We start from the raw sequence: 18,061 nt of genomic DNA on the forward strand, positions 1-18,061 counted from the left end.
TGTTAAGAAGCTGTGGACCGGTCTAGTGGCCGGGAGAAGACAAAGCAGCCTGGCTGACCCACAACCTGGATAAACACCTGCCTCGCATCGTTTTCTGGGCACATGAAGCACCGGAAATGGGCTTTGGGTTTGGGGGAAGCCCGATGGGAGCTTTCTGTCTTACTGTGTATCAGTTGGCGGACCGTGATTTCAATCCCTAGAGCTGTAGCTGGGGCTCACCATGCCCCTCCCGGATGGTCTCAAAGGACATTTTATCACTGCCAAGATAGGGCCCAAGAATAATTAGCGGGTGGAGATCTTCCTCGTTTTCTCCTTTGCCTGCAGCTGAGACAAACCTGTGTGCAGGAATGTTTGCCTTTGGATGATCACACCACAGAGCAAAGAATCAAATGCCAATCCCATTCACATGGTAAGTATTCGCCCCAGTTGCTATGGACCTCCCCTCCCCCCAAAAGTCATAGGAAAGGTGTTCATTTGTATTCCAGAACGATATCCAGTTAGCACTGCTTTCTGTCCCAGTTGAAGATAACCTAGTCTTCAAATCAGTATTATTTAGTTGCCCATTTGAGACAGCCAGTTCCTCAAGCACTCTTGGATATAGAGTTCTCTAGGTATGATAGCCCTAGGTGTATTCTGAGTTGGTCTGATTGGTGATTCCCAGGGAAGGAACTTGCCAGGTAGGTTAAGAAAAAATTAAAAAAAAAAAAAAAAGAAAGAATAACAACAACCAGAAACAAACAAACAAAAAGCTTATCAGCCTGATTGGGAGGAATCTCACCTCTAAAAACAACAAAATTTTACAAAACACCATGAATTTAAAATCGTTATAGAAATTCTCCTTCATGGCTCTTGTGAATTTTATCAGATACTACATTTACACTATGGTGAGACCTCTAGCAGCACGAATGGGTTTTAGTTTTAAGTAGGGGGAAAGGAAATTAAAATCATCTATTTGTTATCAGGAGAGACTACCTTTAAAAAATCAATCCCACAATGTCATTTTATACATATGTCAAAGGCAAGGAAAGATGATCTGCTGTCTTAGGTGTCCGTCTGGCTGTGTCCTGAGCGAAGAAAAAGAATTCAGGTCCTACCAGGGGTTACATGAAATAAAATAGAAACAGAACTAGTGGGAGTGCCCCGCAAAGTTCTTAGGTTTCTATGTTCAGAGTGAAGATCACCCTACCCACAAAACGATCATTGATGACATCATTTATGATGCCCTTGCCCTTCAGCTGGCACTGGACAGGCACCGCTTGGTTCTTCACCACATCTGTGAAGTGCATTGCCACCAGCGGGGAGGTGTAGTTAACCTGCAGGCAGAAGAACAATGACTCCTAAATGGGAGGGGCGGAGGCCGTAGGGGGTGGGTAACAGGATGCAAGGGACAAATACTCAGAGCAGAATGGGGTAACCCTCACCAGCGAACTGAGCAAATCCCATGATGCCAGGTCACGAATGGCTAAAGCAACTGACACGCGCTCTCTCTCTGCCCTGGTTCCGTGGGGGAAATGACACCTTTCTCCCCTAAGTCCCTGTCGGATGTCTGACTGTCCTCTGGGGAAAACCAGGTCTAACTCTGTGTGATAGGATTTTCTGGGTTATCAGACCGCGAATGTAGCCGGAACTAGCGTCTTTGAAATGTCTATGCTCAAGGTGAAGCCCGGCCCTGTGACCCACCACCCCTGCCCCAAGGCTTCACCTGGAACAAACAGGCGGGTTTGATCATTTGGGTGTCGTGGAATGCAGTGACAGGGATCTGTCTGCTCCTGGCTCTGCCACTAATTAGCTCTGTGTGTTGGGCAAGTCACTTTCTCTCTCTGAACTTGAATTTCTCCATCTGTAAGCTGAAGGAGTTAGACCAGACCATATGTGAAGTACCCTCAGATATGGAAAGGAGCGGTTGTAGTAGGAATTGGGAGAGGGAGCTCCTGGTTTTGGCCAGCCACTATTCACCCCACTGTTACTACATGCTGCTCCCTAATTCTCAGAGATTCTGGGCAGCCCTGCCTCTGTCTCTGAGCCCTTTTTGACAGCAAAGACTGAAAAGGATACAGGCTTACGTGAGTCAGTTTGCCATAGTAAGGGTAGTAGCGAAGGTCAAAAGAAGCCGACTCTGGGTAGTAATTGATGGATCGGATGTCATTTTCATCACCTCTCTGGAAGTAAAAGCAGGTATATGTGAGATGCTGGGTCCCCCAGGGAATTGAAGCCTGAGCTCGAGGGGCTTGTGCCCCTGGTGAAATCATGATGTGACCCAGGACCAACTGTCCCAGGAAGACCCATGAAAGCAGAATGGGGCATAGCTTACCCCACACCTATTGCCAGAACATTTCCAGGGAGAGACTGTGCCTCGGTTTTCAGTTCAAAGAATACAGAATGGAAAGCCTGGACTGAGGAGACCGAACGTGCTCAATATAGTTCCATACTGGCTCCTAGGAGACCCAGATAGAAGGGTTCTAGGGGGTGGCCAGTAGTTGGTGCTGCCCTAGCAAGAGGGTCTACCATGTCAGCCCCTCTCGAAAAAAAAAGTAATAATCGTGGGCCTGGCAGCCAGTCTTGGACGCTGAGGCAGGCAGAAGTTAGAACATGCTGAGTAGATCCCACGGCACGACGCCTTGCACGCCGGGGACTCAGTTCCGTGGGACGGGAGACCAGGTGTGCTGGGATCTGCTGCCCAGGGACACGGCCTCCAGTTTGGCCCACCAAAACTCGTGTGTCTGACCATCTTCTCTGTAGTGCTTACTTACGGGAGGTGAACTCGGGAGGCTAAGCAAGAGGGAACCAGTGCTGGAAAGATGAAAGAAGTCAGTCTACCCTCATCATGTCACATCAGGTAGGGGACTGACCATTCTGCCTAGGCATATAGGCTTGCCCTGTTTAGCAGAGATCTGGGGACTAATGAGGGACAAACAGCTCACTACCAGCAAATCACTCACTGGGGTCATGTGATTCCTTCTGTCAACATAGTATGATCGTTCAGAGTATACTCTTAAGCTCCCCTTAATTTATCCTTGTGATTACCTTGTCCTGCTTGATTTCCACAAGTGGGTGTGGATTTTGACCAATTGATTATTATCGAATGTATAATGACTCTTACTGTTTCTTGTTTTCTTTTTAAAAGACAGTTCTCAGCAAGGTTCTGTGCAAGCAGAAAGACGAATGGCTCTAGGGAGCTGTAAATAGGACTCGAGCCAACTAACATGCTAGTTTAAGACCGAGTCGGCCTTTATGATTTACTTACATATTCTTCTAGAAAGCCATGCAGTTCACGCCTGTGAGTAGTCTGGGGAATCAGTGCCACTAGTTTGTTGTCACACCGCGTGTGCGTGTGTGTATTTACACAGACTCGTGTCCATGTGAACAGAATGAATGTCCTTCCTACCTTGCTGGCGGGGCAAACTGTGGCCTGACCTTTCATCACTCATCATCGTCAGTGTCCCCACTGCCCCTTTCATAGCAGCTGGAATACCTGAAGCCCCAACTTCAGAGATAGAGCCATAGTTATCTTGACGCCCCCAGCACCTAGCAAAGTACCCGGTAGAGCAAAAGTGACCAATAAATGCGTGCTGGGTAAATGCTACCTCTTGCGGCTTTCTGATCCACCACCATCGAGGCTGGAGTTTCGAGCTGTGTTTCTAGCACGGAGGATGGGATTACCCGGCTTCACGAACAGGAGCGAGACGGCTGGCCGGGGCTGGGGGCGCAGTGGATGCTGGGAAACTGGAGGGAGCTACTGCTTCCAGTTGGAGAAGCAAACCCAAGACCTAGGGCTTCTTCCTACAAAGGAGCTAATTGGTGCCGATGAGATAGGAGTTAATGGTCCCTCGAAGGACAGTTAATTAGCATATTAATGGACTTCTGTTTATTCTTCCCTTGTAGTCATTTGTTATCCCAACACTCTGTGCCACTGGTCATTGCTGCAAAAAGTGAAATTCTGTTTGAAAAGCAGGGACTAATGACTCTAATAAAAGCTGTTTGTTTAGTTCAAAGAAACAAGTAATTAGAGCTAAAAGCAAAAGTGTAAACAGAATCCCAGTTAATGACAGGCGCACTGTCGGTCCTTGCTGTGGCCTTTAGCAGGGTCGTTCTTCAGCTTTCGCAGGTATAAACCGGCGTGGACACACACACCCGCACAACACACACAAACACACATGAATTGAATGCATTCTGGCAAGAGGGAGGCCAGAAGCTACCAAAGGGAGGCATAGCTAGGAAAAGCCTAGCCCTTTCCCTAACCTACAGCCAGTCATCCACGATGAAAACCTTAGGAGGGAAGAACCATCTTTTTGCATAAAACAGATAGGCTAGCAGTACTTACTCAAAAAGGCACTTTACCTGAACTTTGCAGGACACCTTCACAGGATCCCCAAGCTCTGGACGAAAGCCTACAATCTATCAAAAGAAAACCAGAATGTTGTTGTTGTTGTTTTTAAACATCAAAAACCAAAATGGATTGAACAGTAAAAATGGGGCTTTTCTAAACCCCCCTTAAACCACCCCTTCCTTAGGCATAAACAGCCCATTAGCCCTCTCAGGAATGTTAAAAAAGCCAACAACTAGGGGCGCCTGGGTGGCTCAGTGGGTTAAGCCTCTCCCTCTGGCTCAGGTCATGATCTCAGGGTCCTGGGATGGAGCCCCTCATCGGGCTCCCTGCTCAGTGGGGAGCCTGCTTCTGCCTCTCCTACTGCTGCTCCCCCTGCTTGTACTCTCTCTGTCAAATAAAAAATATTTTTTTACAAGGCAAAAAGTGCAAAAATATCTCCAGAGTTGTGCAGCTCAGCTTACCCCTTGTATTTGTGCCTGATGCTCATACAAAGGTAACTGCAGCAGGAGAACCCTGATGATGGAAAGAACTTTCCGGTTTTAAGAGCGATGTGCCTGGTAAGGCTCTACCACACCCAAGGCATGGCAGGAGAGGAGGAAAGTGTATCTCTTCTGATAGAAGAATTGTCCCTCCCCCATCATGTCAGTCCCCTGTTCCAAACAGCTCAGGACCTCATTACTGACAGAGGGCATCAAAGGGCAGGTTAGGGGCAGGAGACGAGAGTGGAAATAGGAAGTAATCAGGGAGAAAGGGGATTATTGTTTGATAGGTTTGTCCAGTTGTTTGTATTACTGACGCTGTCAGTAAAAGTGGCCAGACTTGCAGTGTGCCGAGACAGAGCCCACGAGAAACAGAGGGGCCGGAGCCCCTACCCAGCTCCTCTACTTATTATCACGGGAGTATCAAGGGCCAATATACCCGGTTCATCTTTAGAAGGATGCAAGGCTGTCCAGTAGAGTAGCCAAAAGTAGGGTCTTCCAAGCCAGAGCAGTTCTTCAGGAAGGAGCGCTTAAACTGGCAGGCCTTCTTGTCTTCCTCCTCATCGCCATCTTGGATGAAGTACTGCCCCGGGGGACAATCTACATTCATCTCCTCTTGGAGACTGTCATTGTAACCTAAAGCATGTGTGGGGGCAGCAAAGGGGGGACATGTTAGACAGGTGCTACAGGGGAGGGCCACATTTTCAGGAACCTCCTCCCTAGTTTCCTTTCTGCAATTTGCTGGTGTGTAGCTTCCATTTTCCATTATTTCTTTTCAGATACAAGAAAATGAGAAGTGTGTGTTGTGGGACAGGAGGGAGGGAGAGGAGGAAGAGAGGAAGGAAAAGAAGATAAAGGGACGCCTGGGTGGCTCAGTTGGTTAAGCAGCTGCCTTCGGCTCAGGTCATGATCCCAGCATCCTGGGATCGAGTCCCACATCGGGCTCCTTGCTCGGCAGGGAGCCTGCTTCTCCCTCTGTCTCTGCCTGCCATTCTGTCTGCCTGTGCTCGCTCTCTCTCCCTCTCTCTCTCTGACAAATAAAAATAAAATCTTTAAAAAAAAAAAAGAAAAGGAGATAAACCAGCTTCTCATCCTTTACGGACAGAAGTTAGCACCACAGAATAGAACTTAGGTTGAAAGACAGAAACCAGTGACAAGCTGTAGGGTCTCCCCCAAGAAAGTGAGAGGGTGAGATCTTGTCTACTGAAACTCGAGGCACTCAGGGTTTGTGTCCCTTTACATCAGATGGAATGGAGCGTGAGTCCAAGGCATACTTATCAAGGAGAGAGAGCGAAAGGGGCTGTCTGTGAGCTCACTCTTTGGACTACCAGATGCCACGGACTGGGCTTTGAAAACGACTGCATTATTTCCAGTTTGGCTTTAAATGAGTTTGGCTTTAAATGACGGAGTCCAGTTTGTCTTGTTAGGTCCAGTCCCCATGCACTCATGTTCCCAGTAGCTCAGTTTTTCAGAGGAGACTGTGCACCTATGATCTGCTGGTGGTAAAACTCCAAATGTACTGCTGGATTGTAATCTGGACAGGTTGTCACTCGGGTTTAGTATTGTTAAGGAGCAACTGGAAATTTTAAATCTATTCCAATTACCGTTAAGCCTTTATTTTTCCTTTGACAAAGCTACATTCGATTCAAGGTTTCTTTTTAATCTTTTTTTTTTTTTAGAACAAGAACTATGTTCAAATGTTAAGTTTCTAAATAGAAGCTCTAATCACGTGCTCATTGTTTCTCTTGAGGTAGTTCCATTAAAAATAATGTGACATGGGCATGACCCTTATTGCAAAATCACAGTCCTCGTGGGAATGAAATTGATACTCTGAGATGTCTATTTCAGAGATGTGTTCCTTTTAAATAGGGCATGTTATCTACACTTAGGAACTAAAAACCTGATGCTGGGGCGCCTGGGTGGCTCAGTGGGTTAAGCCACTGCCTTCGGCTCAGGTCATGATCTCAGAGTCCTGGGATCGAGCCCCGCATCGGGCTCTCTGCTCAGCAGGGAGCCTGCTTCCTCCTCTCTCTCTGCCTGCCTCTCTGCCTGCTTGTGATCTCCGTCTGTCAAATAAATAAATAAATAAAATCTTTTAAAAAAATAAAAAAAATAAAAACCTGATGCTTTCCCTACTGTTCTCCATCTCTGCCATCAGGTCAGAATTGGTATTTCTCTATCTACTAGCTTTTCAGAGGGATTTCCTCAGCAGAGGGTCTGACAACACACTTGCAACAGCTCACAAACAGTTTGAAAGAAGAGAAGATACTGTGCTGGCCATTGATGCCCAAAATGTTTTGGGTTTTGTTTGTTTTGAGTTCGAAAAACTACGTGGACCCAGAAAGGACCCAGCCTCCATCATTTTACAGATGAGGAATCTGAAACTCAGACTTCCCCAAAATGACACTGAGCATGACTGATACAGAGCTGAGATTCTAACTCCAGGTCATATGGCAGCAGCAAAGAATTACGAGAAGTAGTATTTCTCAAGCTTTAAAGTTTATACAGATCACCTGCGGATCTTGTTCAAGTGCCGATCCTGATTCCACAGGTCTGGGGTGGGACCTGAGAGCCCGCCCTTCTGACAAACTCCCAGGGGATGCTGATGCTACGGGTCCTGGATCACACTTCCCGTGGCAAGTGTGTCACAACCATGGATGTGGGTTTAAACACTGATTCGGCTGCTGGGAGACTTTTATCACATTACTTCCCCTTTCTGAGCCTCAGTTGCCCCATTTGGAGAATGGAGATGGTAGATTCTTTATGTAGCCCCAACACGGGGCTTGAACTCACAATCCTAAGATCAAGACTGGACCAGAGATCAGGGGTTGGACACTTGGCCGATGACTAAGCCATGCAGGTGCCCCGCCGGTCGCTTCTATGGAGGGTTAAAGTTAAATAAGAAGATTTATGCATTTACGTAACACTTCCAGTCACATAAAATATTGTTCTTCTCGTTCAGTGCATATTCTACTGCTCTCTACCCCTCCATTTCAGCCAGGCAGGGACAACCAAAGCAATCAAACTGGCTTTTTTCCGCAAATAATTTATGCAACCCACTGGGGCTTTAGAACCTTCATGCTCTGTGTCGGACCTTAACCAAAGAGCTACCTCCGTTTTGAGTCCGTGGAAGGGCTTCTCAAAAAGCCACCTGTTGGTCCCTGGAAGTGTATCTGATGACACTATAGAGATGGGCGTCTTGCAAACATTTGCTATCAAAATGTGGCGTGACTGTCACCCAGAGATTCTTCCTCTAACTCCCTGCTGGGATATTAATTAAATCAAGACCCTTGCCCTCTTCCTTCAAGATGGCCCATCTCCAAGAAAGGAATTCTCTTACCTTGAGAAAGTATAGGAGGCAGGACTCTTCCCATTCTCTTCTCACCACTACCCACCCCCTGGAATGATCTTTTATAAATGGTCATTATTGAGCCATCTGGATGTGCTCAGGACATAACTAGGTGCCCTAGAATGTTTAAGAAAAGAAAACAAGTTCTCTGCCCCAATGAACTTAACATCTTGCTGGAGACTTGTCTTCTGTGCTTTCAAGACAACATACAATCACAAACCAGAACAGTCTTGATTGTACATACGGCTGCTGAGGGGGGTGCGAGGTAAGGAGAGACCAGGATGGGCTGGGGTTAGTAAGAGTGGGACTTCCAGTGAATTGTGAATTTTGAATCCCCCGCCCCCACCCCACTGCTTTTCCACAGAGATTTCGCCCATTCAGAGGAACTTACTTACCCTGGAGAAAGCCATTTAGGCTAATGACATAATGCTGCCAAGTGTCAGGTTCCGAAACGTTGAAGTTGAAGTTGAGGCTATGGGCGAAGGGTCTGATCATAACTCCTGGCAACAAAAACAGGTCTTGGATATATTAACCCGTTCTTGGGATAAGTTTTTTGTATTGATTCCCATGAAACCATTACCCCCCTCCCAGGCAATCAAAATAAAAAGGACCATAATTTGCCAAGTACCATATTACTTTTACTCTTAATAATTGAATCCCTAAGTCATTACCGGGAAGAGCCAAAGTTAATTGAGGCTGAACATGCTGTACAAGCAGATTTCTGTCCAGCGAGTTCGGACAGCAAAGGGCATCTGGGCACTCACCAGGAGGCTTCACCCTCTCGGTGAAGGTCGGCATGTAAGGACTGATGGTCAGAAATAGCGTGTACATGCAGAGAGTGACCACAGCAGCCAGGGAGGCATAGAAGAAGAAGTAAATGACTAAAATCAGGCCTGCAGAAGGATCAGAGATGAGAGTGGTCAGTGCTTGCCCACAAGCCCTCCTGCCTCCTTGCTTGAACACATGAGCCAGAACCAACCCCAGCAGGTGCGACGTTTCTTATGTATCTGTTTATTTTTTCCACCTTCCCCAGATTGAGTATGTCCTTGCTTATTCAGATCTCACCAATCTTGAATTCGTGAGAATTGTGTCGGAGGTCTGATCGCCGTGTACCTTTACAGCATCTCCGATGGAAGGGCTTGTTGAGCCGATGAGGGCCATGAGCAAGATTACGGGGGAGTGGAGTTGAAAGTACAGCAGAGGGCAAATTGCTTGGGAGTCCTCATTAAAGCAGGTGCCCTGAAGAGTCCTAGCAGCTTGGCTCCAGTGATTATATGTATTTGCAAGTGATGAAAACAGCATTTCTTTTCACATAGCCTATAATTCAAACTTTTGATTAATTTCCGCCGGACTTGCTTCTACTCTAATCAAGGCAAAGTGAGGCCTCACCCTACTTATTTCAAATCTTATTCATCTTCAGCAAAAGTTTAAGTGGCTCTGCTTTTCCAAAAGAACACGTGACGGGGAAGGAAGGGGGAAGAGCGTGTGCTTCACATCGACACTTGCTCTACCCGTGAGCTAGGGCAAGTTCCAAAATCTCTCCATGCCCCTAATTCCTCACAGGGAGAATGGAAACAAGTTTAGCTGCTCACCTCATATACTGATCTATAGCCCTAACAATATCTAAAGCTCCACTTCTCCTCGCGTCCTGCTCGCCTCTCTGGGCGTCAATTTCCTCATCTGTCCTGGGAGGTCAATGATAGGACTTCCTTCTTGGCGTGGGATGATACATTTAAATAGCAGAGCCTAGAGCCTGGCAGATACCAAGTGCTCTTTACAAACATGGTTGGTCCCCACCATCGTCATTATTCATATATGTGTTGCTGTGGGACCAGAAACACAGCCGTGTGAGTCCCTCGTCCACGGGCTGTTTTGGGATTAGGTTTGCCCCAGGATGAGGCAGCACAGAGCGAGGTGAATGAGCACGAGATGGCTGCTGAGAAGTTCTTTTCAAGTCCTCCTTGGGGCCCTCTCAGGCAACAGTGTCTGGCTCTGCTCACAGCAGCGACATGATGTCAGAACGACAGATTGGAACTGACTCACGAACCAGAAACCGGAACAAACCGCATAACTCTGCTGTACCCCAAACTGAATCCAAATATTAATTTTTAAATTGAACCATGAACCAAATAAAATAAACCAGAAAGGGGGGGTGGGTAGGAGCAGAGGAAGGGGGGAAGAAAGCTCCGCAGGCATCCCACTGGAAATGGAACCTTGATGTTTTCTGAGGTAAACTGAGGCAGGACTGGAGCCAGAACACAGCAATTCGGCTGGAAGCCCTGGAGAAGGAACGGCAGCACCCGTGCACCGGTGGTGCTTGTTGCCTCCTCCTGCTTTCCTCAACCCGCGCCCCCAGCCCCGGAAAGGGAGCAACGGCCGGAGCCATCCTGGCGGACGAGAAGACTCAGTCTCATGGATGAAAGGAAAGCAATGGGATATAGGTACGCTCCCTTGGAGATGCCTTCCGCCCTGCCTAGGATGTGCAGCTAGGAATTGCAGAGGGGGGAACGGCACTAGTGGTGAGTCCCCTGAGCCTCACCCCTGAGCTATGCCCTGAAGTCTGTGATGGGCTAACACAGCTGCCCACCCCCCCATCCCCACCAAGGAAGACCAAGCTCCATACCCATCGGAACCCCTTGATCCCTCCAGCTTTTTCTTCCCTGGATGTCCAGGTTTTCCCTGTGCTACTCCTCTAGGTAATGCAGGTTGTCTCTTCTGATTGCCTTACCCAAGCCTGGCTAGACCTGGGTATCTTGGATAGACATGGGTAAGGACCCATGATCTAGATTCTTTATTCCTCCCACCAGAACATCCCATCAGGTCCTGAGACCGTACCCGCCAGGGCCTTGCTCATCACTATACTTCGTGAGGAGAATGTGGTGTTCCAGCAAGAGGGTGAACCCCAGTGTTCGTCTGAGCTGGGCTTGAATCCCAGTGCTGCCGCTTCATAACTGTGTGACTTTAGATAAGTTACTTACCCTCTCTAAGCCTCAGTTTCTGCATCTGCAAAATGGGGATAATAATATTACTACCTCATATGGTTCTTGTCAGTATCCAATAAAATAACAGATAGTTCCTAAAAATAGAAGTTGCCCCACTACCAAAGGAAAGACCCAGACTATAACCATAGGCTGGGTGAATATGTGCAGGCTGAGACAGGGTTAGTAACTGCTCAAGTGGGCTCAAGTTTTCAAGCAAGAGGGCAGCAAAATATGTGCTTGGTGGCCTAGGCATTACCATCACCATGTGCCGCCTGCCCAGACAAAGCCCAACAGCAGAAGCCCGAATTGCTGGACCCTCCTCACACCTGCCATCAAAGGCCCAGATACGGCCTACCATGGGGTGTCCCCACTGCCGTGTCTTCCCTGGGCACCTGAACATTTCTCCCCCATCACTCTTTTTGGCCCATGGATTATTCTCCATGGGACCAACTTGCCTCAGCTCCTCGGGTAAAGTTCCAGGGACCGGCCGTTTAGGGGTTAAAGTACAGCTCCCTCTTCCAGAAGCCCACTTGCATTTCACAAGGCCTGTGTTCCCAGTCTTCTTTAGGCAAGGGAGAAACAGCTGTGCCCCCTTTGGAGCCCCAGTGAGCGTCCGCATTTGTCTGCAGCTTCCAGAACGTTGGAATGTTCCTTGAATGGTACATTTGTTCCAGTTGAGGGTTTGAGGGATCGGCAGGGGTGGGGCTGGGAACTAAGGAAGGGTGAAAGGAGGTGGGCGTTGCTTAGAGCCCCACACCTGCTATTCCTAATTCCAGGAAGGAGGGCTGGCCCTTTCACCCTGACGGAGCTGAATTAGAAACCTAAACTGGGGGGGAGGGTGGGCGGGGGAGAAAATTCTCAGCCAAAAGGGCCTTTAGCAGGCATGATGGTCAACTTCAGCAACCGAGACCCGGGACACTGGGGGACTCTGATTTCACCCGCCCAGTCATCTATTTTGTTCTGCTGTGGGTTAACTGAGTGCCAAGCCAGCAGCTGCTCTTTTTCTGGGCCGTGTGGAGAGTGTGGCAAGTGTGAATTTTATCACAGGCTAGATCTCTTAAGGAGAAGGCTCAGCGTGAATAGTTCAAGAGGTGAGGAGGACCCTGAGAGAGGGGTGCCGGAGAGGTTGTGAAGCCGAAACGCTGGCTAAGGAATGCCATTCTGCCATCGATGGAGCTTGATGGGGCCTCGGCCGTAATCGCCAGAAATGACCTCTTTAAGCAGAATTTCTCTGTGTGCCCCCCTGAGAGCCTGAAACACCCGCAAGCCAGGAACAAGGGCGCACCTCCGAGGGCGCGCCTCCTGGCTTTCCTTTTCTGACGTTCCTGGGTGAGACGATGAGATTTTATCAACCCGCAGTCAAATTAGCAGGGACTGCGGCCCCACAGCCCTGCAGCAGTCTCCTGCATAGTACCGTTGAACCTTGAACAGTGTGGGATTGAGGGGCGCCGACCCCGGTGCAGTCAGAAATCTATCTAACTCTTGACTCCCCCAACGTAACTCCCAGCAGCCTGCCATTGACCAGAAGTCTTACCGGTGACAGGAAGTGTCAATTCACGCGTGTTTGGTACATTCCACGTGGGATGTACTGTCTGCTTACCATAAAGTAAGCCACGGAAGAGGCGGCCTTGTGCGACAGGAGATACGTTTAGAGCATTACGCTGTGTTTGTGGGGAAAACACGCAACACCCGCGTGCAGCACTGCCCTTCAAACCTGTGTTGTTCAAGAGGCAACTGTGCTTTCAAGTTTACAACTGAAGCATCCAAACTGAGCCTCAGGCTGATCCTGTGGGAGAGACAAGGTAGGGATTGTTTCCCTCCTTTGGCAGGTGAGGAAAACCAAGGCTCAGAGCGGGTCAAGGATGAGCCCGAGGTCACACAGATAGAAAGCGATGGGGCTGGGACTTAAACAAACAAAATCTGGGGCGCCTGGGTGGCTCAGTGGGTTAAGCCGCTGCCTTCGGCTCAGGTCATGATCTCAGAGTCCTGGGATCGAGTCCCGCATCGGGCTCTCTGCTCAGCAGGGAGCCTGCTTCCCTCTCTCTCTCTCTCTCTGCCTGCCTCTCCGCCTACTTGTGATTTCTCTCTATCAAATAAATAAATAAAATCTTTAAAAAAAAAAAAAACAAAATCTGGGCTTTTCCACTCATTCTTACTGACCCTTTGCATCGCAAATGAAGTTGAGCCCAGCGGCTTTCAGCTCCACCACCCAATGTGTTTACCTACTTGGTTTCTTCCGACGGGATCTGCCCCCAGTGCAGGCATTTCCCTAGGCATCGAGCCCTTCACATGAGATCTGAGAGAAGTGTGCAGACAAGCCCATCCAACGTATGGTAAAGGGGTCCTGGACACCAAGCCAAAAGCAAAGGACACCGACTGGGGCATTGGGACAACTGGGACTTACTCCAACTCTGACCTGTTCGGGCCAGAGACATCCTTTTCTCCGGATCCCACAGGTATTCGTTCACGATCTGCCATCTCTGCCACCAGGCATTGCCTGCTGGCTGACCCTGACCCTTTTCCTCCGCCTTCGCCTCCTCTTCCTCCTCCTCCTCTTCTTCCTCCTCCTCCTCCACCTCTTCCTCCTCCTCCTCCTCCAGATCCGGTACCACCGTCACCCGAGCTTCTTCTTCAGCTTCTTCCTCTTCATCTGCTAAGTAGTTCTGGTTCACTTCATCCTGATCGTCCTGGAACGGTGACAAAACACAGTCCCCTTTTTGAAAAAAAAAAAAAAATTTCCCAGGGCGCATCCCACCAGCCAAAAGGAATGGAAGACGATTCGTATTTGGAGAAGCCTCCCCGGACACACACCCGTGGTTACGAGAAGCACATGTTCCCTCTCTCTGCTCTTTTGGAGGAAATATCCTTTCTTTGACCCATTTTGACCCAATATTCTTTCCACAGAGGTGTAAGTTCTAGTCTCAGCTGCAGGCCCTTGGGCTCTTCCCCTCAGGGCTCTGCTTCTGTCTCTCCTCTGTCCTGGACCCTTGGCCTCACTTTGTCTGGCCTGTCAGGGCGGAGCCGAGCTGGACACCAAGGACGGAGTCATTTTAGACACTTGAGTCCACCACGGCAAATTCTAAGGCCAGGTCAGCTTTACTGTCGGTCCCACACGCTGGCGGGCGCTCAACTTGACCATCCCGCATGGCACCTGGAAGTAGCCTCTGACAGCAGGGCGAGGCCAGCGGCTGGACCCCTCCTCAAAACTTAGACTCCCACCCGAGCAGAAACAAAACACAGGGGTCTGTTTGCTGCTTCTCTGACTGTTGCGTGAGCTGGCACCTCTTCCTGCCTTCAGCTGGCCGAACAGACCCCCTGAGGTCTGGAACCTCAACTGCTACTTCCCTCTTCTCCCCGCTCCCCACCCAACCCCATACCCTAGGCGAGAATCGGGGCACGTCGTGAGTGCTCAGCACATATCTGTTGATTGACTGATTGCAGTCATTGAGATCCGAAACTGTAATCTTCTCTGAGTGGTTCTAAGAAAATTAAACCAAAAAAAGAGAAACCCAGACTTCACCAATGGGATTTCGAATGCCTCCCGGCCACAGGCAGGAGAGTTGGATCTTTGCTCTTTGGGGGTCTGCCAAGGCTCCCTGCAGCGGCAGAAAATGAGGCCACCCTCCCTTCTCTCTGCTGTCCAAATCTGAAGGGTGGCGGGGCCTGTGCACCTGTTGGGGTTGGATGTGTCAAATGATAGAGACCAGGGGCTCCGTGCTGCCCCCTCCCTGCCTGATTCCTCAAAGGCCATTTAGAGGACACTCAGCTAAAAATGCTGCCATTAGTGGGGGGCGGGGGTGCAGGGGGTCAGAAAATTGGATTGCTCAGAATCAGTAAAAATGACCCAGAATGACAAGACTCTGCTCTCAGCGTTCAGTCTGCCCCGTGCCATCCGGCTGTGGATCAGAAGCAATCCTGAACGGCTCTCGAGTCTGTTCCAATATAGAACTTTCTATCACACACCACATTAGAACTGACAGGGACCCTGAAGATTCCCTTGTCCATCGGAGGCCCAGAGAGGGGCAGGACGCAGCTGCAGCCACACAGAGAGTTCGTGATCAAGTCAACAGAACCTGTGTTTCCCGTTACCTAGGGCAGTGACGTTTCTCCCCTCGCACCCTGAGCTCAAGCACCCAGACGTCGCTAACAGATTGGAGCCACCAGTGGGGGAGTGGGGTCAGAGTCTGTGTTCCCAAGGGATTGTAGGTGCTCATAATCAAGGATTTCTGACTCGGATGCGGGCTCATGGTGCAAGGCTCAGGAGGAGAGCCTCCATCCGCTCAGTGTTGAATGGACTAATAAATGCTCTTAAATCTCTTTCCCTCGTGTGCAAACGTGTGTACGCATTTGACCTCCCCAACTACATTCTCAGCACCCAAGGGGCAGAGTGGGTATTTTTTCCAACTCCTTGGTGTCCCTCCACCCGTGTGGGGCCCACGGCTCGGGAGCCAGTGGGGACTGAACGACTGCCAGTGATAACTACTGGGCTTAAAACCTGAGCCAGACTCTGGGAAAATTGCTCTCTCAGAGTTCATCGTCTTAACCCCAGCAGCCTTGTGGACTGTGGTGTGTAGTCCTCATGGCCTGGGAAGAATCCACCGCAACCGGGAATCTCAGAGAATTTAGGTGGAACGGTTCACTGCGGGGGGATTTAGTGTCCCCTTTATATTTTCTGGACAGCTTCCTTTTCTCTCCCTCTTGTGCGAGGGCCTGCTGTCCACCTCTGCTCCACGGAGGAGACAGCTGGCCTGGGCCTCCGCCTGATCTTATTTGTAGATATGAGCTTTCATGATAATCCCATTAAAGATGGCTTGTCATTAAAGCTTTACCCTCCCGGGAAGAATTAACCTTCTCTGAGCTAATTTCCCCACGGCTCTCACACTGCCTGAGTTTCAGGAACCTCAAATATTCTTTTTGCTCTCCTCTGCTTCCCTGGGTTAGGAGAACCTCCCATTATGCAAGGGAGGCACTTTTGGGCAACTAACTATTCAACAGAATCCTGTCAGGACTCTGGGAATGAGAGGGTCTGTGTTTGCCCGCTGCCTGAAGTGGCCGTGCCCTCCTGTGGCAGCATGTGTGAACGTGCTGGACTATAGTAGTGGGTGTGTGCTCGGGCCATCGTGTTGCCCTAAAAGGGGAGAGTCTGAAGGGCGGAGGGTAGCTCCATTTTGAGCACTCTAAATATACAAACATATAAACATATAAACAAACAGTATGACCCAAAGGATAAATTTGTGCCCTGCATTGAGTAACACCCTATAAACATTTGAATAGTTGGTTAATTTCAAAGAGAAATTGGCATACGGTTACTGCATTAAATAGTTTCTTTTTAGATTTGATCAAGTAGTCCCTCTACAGGGCAAGATCCCCCGGTGCATTTAAAAATCAAGCATTGCCTATAAAGAGCAGACCCTCGGATGCGCTTGACAACCAATCGAACGGATACATAACGCTTTAGCAACAGTACATAGAGAGGAAGCCAAGGAAGGAAGTGTTGTAGGTGCCCTACAGGCTCTGGCTGCTCCGAAAGCTGGGAGGGACTCTGGAAATGTGAAAAGAAAGATTCTACGTGGTGTGGCTGAGAAGGGAAGCCCTCTGTAGGCTGATACGGGGTTGGAGGGGTTCATGTTTTCCTCTGTTGACTCCTTGGTTATATAAGCAGCCATTTCCAAAGAAAAGTGGATTTAAGCTTTGTTTCCTCCCGGGGCTCAGATCTCAGCCCTCTCTGGTGGAGATTTCAGACTACACTCCCCACAACCCTCCCCGCTCCCCGGAAAAAAAGTACTGTGTGTGGCATATATTAACGATTTCGAGCAAAGTAAATGCAAGGATACGGTGGGTTCAGAGACCTCTGTGGTGCATCCTGGAGATAAACAGCGACAGCAGAGTCGTGTGTGTGCCTGTGTGTGAGTGCGTGTGCCCGAGTGTGTGTGTGTGTGTGTGCTGGGCAGGGCGGGCTGGCGGCAGGTAGGGGAGAGACAGAGGACTAGGGAGTCGCCTACCGCAAGTCTGATAGAGCCCGAGATTAAAAGTGAGGAAACTTGCAAGTCACTCCGGTGCTCGGAGCCCCAGCAGCCTCCTTTACATAATGAGGGGTTCTGGAGAGATGATGTCTAAGATTACTCCCGGCTTCTATCTACGGTTCTCTGATTTTAGCAAGAGAGTTTGGAGTTTCTGCTTTAGAAAAAGAGCAGCTGGGTTCCTAAGACTCTCCCACCCCAGGGGACTGAGGCAGCTGGGTGGGCAGTGTGTTTCGCTTCCTCTTCCCCTTCCTCTCTCTCCTGGCTAAAATTTCCTGCTAACGGACCAAAGCCTCTACTCCCAGACTCCAAAAGCTCTATTTGTTTAAATTCCAGACGCCCCCCCCCCAATTTTAGAAGGTCCCTATTCTTTGGCATCTTCCCCTTCCCTTGTCTTTTGTTCCCCCAGGAAGAGGGACTTCCTCCTTCAATGCAGCAATTTAGGGCACAATGGGGTGCCAGGAGTCACTGCCCCATCTTGAAATTATAGGCTTCCTTAAACCTCGCTGTTCCTGCCCATGCTGAGGAGAAGCAGCCGAAAGCCAAGATCTACGCAACCCCCAGCCCACCCCCCTCAAAAGGGATGGCAAAACATTCTGCTCCCCGGGACTCACAAGTCTGGAGCGATAACCGTAAGGAGAGGCCGGAGCCCTTCTGGACCGGAGCTGCCTTCTCATGGCTGTTCCGTGGGCAAAGACCAGGCAGAGGCAGGCAAGGGGGTGAGAGTTCTGGAGTTCCCACTGGTACAGGAGACACTGGTTGCTGGGGACACTTGGCGCCTAGTAAAAGTGAACCCTCCTGGCATGAGCCCTTCCCCAAAATAATCTAACATGCCCCTCTCTCATTGGTTGGCCCATTCCCTGAATCAAAGGAAAGCCCTTATGGAAAAGCAAGCTCATCATCAC

General features: G+C 49.4%; 1 protein-coding gene across 2 annotated transcripts; it reads right to left on the reverse strand.

Annotated features, from left to right (window-relative positions):
- Positions 1–1,151: 1,151 nt before the first annotated feature.
- ATP1B4 (ATPase Na+/K+ transporting family member beta 4) lies at positions 1,152–17,833 on the reverse strand. 2 transcript variants are annotated; one of them, XM_044235116.1, is made up of 8 exons: positions 17,771–17,833; positions 13,553–13,823; positions 8,920–9,048; positions 8,551–8,655; positions 5,246–5,442; positions 4,339–4,395; positions 2,064–2,159; positions 1,152–1,313 (listed from the first exon to the last, which is right to left on the reverse strand). In XM_044235116.1, the coding sequence occupies exons 1-8, from the start codon at positions 17,831–17,833 to the stop codon at positions 1,152–1,154; spliced, it is 1,080 nt and encodes a 359-aa protein (XP_044091051.1). The 2 variants fall into 2 exon arrangements, with proteins under 2 accessions (XP_044091051.1, XP_044091050.1); XM_044235115.1 differs by having other exon boundaries at positions 13,541–13,823.
- Between the last annotated feature and the right edge of the window lie 228 nt (positions 17,834–18,061).

Source organism: Neovison vison, chromosome X, assembly GCF_020171115.1.
Source record: "Neovison vison isolate M4711 chromosome X, ASM_NN_V1, whole genome shotgun sequence".
Taxonomy (NCBI): Eukaryota; Metazoa; Chordata; class Mammalia; order Carnivora; family Mustelidae; genus Neogale; species Neogale vison.

Coding starts and splice junctions, on each gene's coding strand:
- ATP1B4 (XM_044235115.1), bottom strand. CDS start 17,833: ATGAGAAGGCAGCTCCGGTCCAGAAGGGCTCCGGCCTCTCCTTACGGT. Junction 9,049..13,540: donor CCGAACAGGTCAGAGTTGGA/GTAAGTCCCAGT, acceptor ATCCTTCTGCAG/GCCTGATTTTAGTCATTTAC. Junction 2,160..4,338: donor AGGTGTCCTGCAAAGTTCAG/GTAAAGTGCCTT, acceptor TTTTACTTCCAG/AGAGGTGATGAAAATGACAT.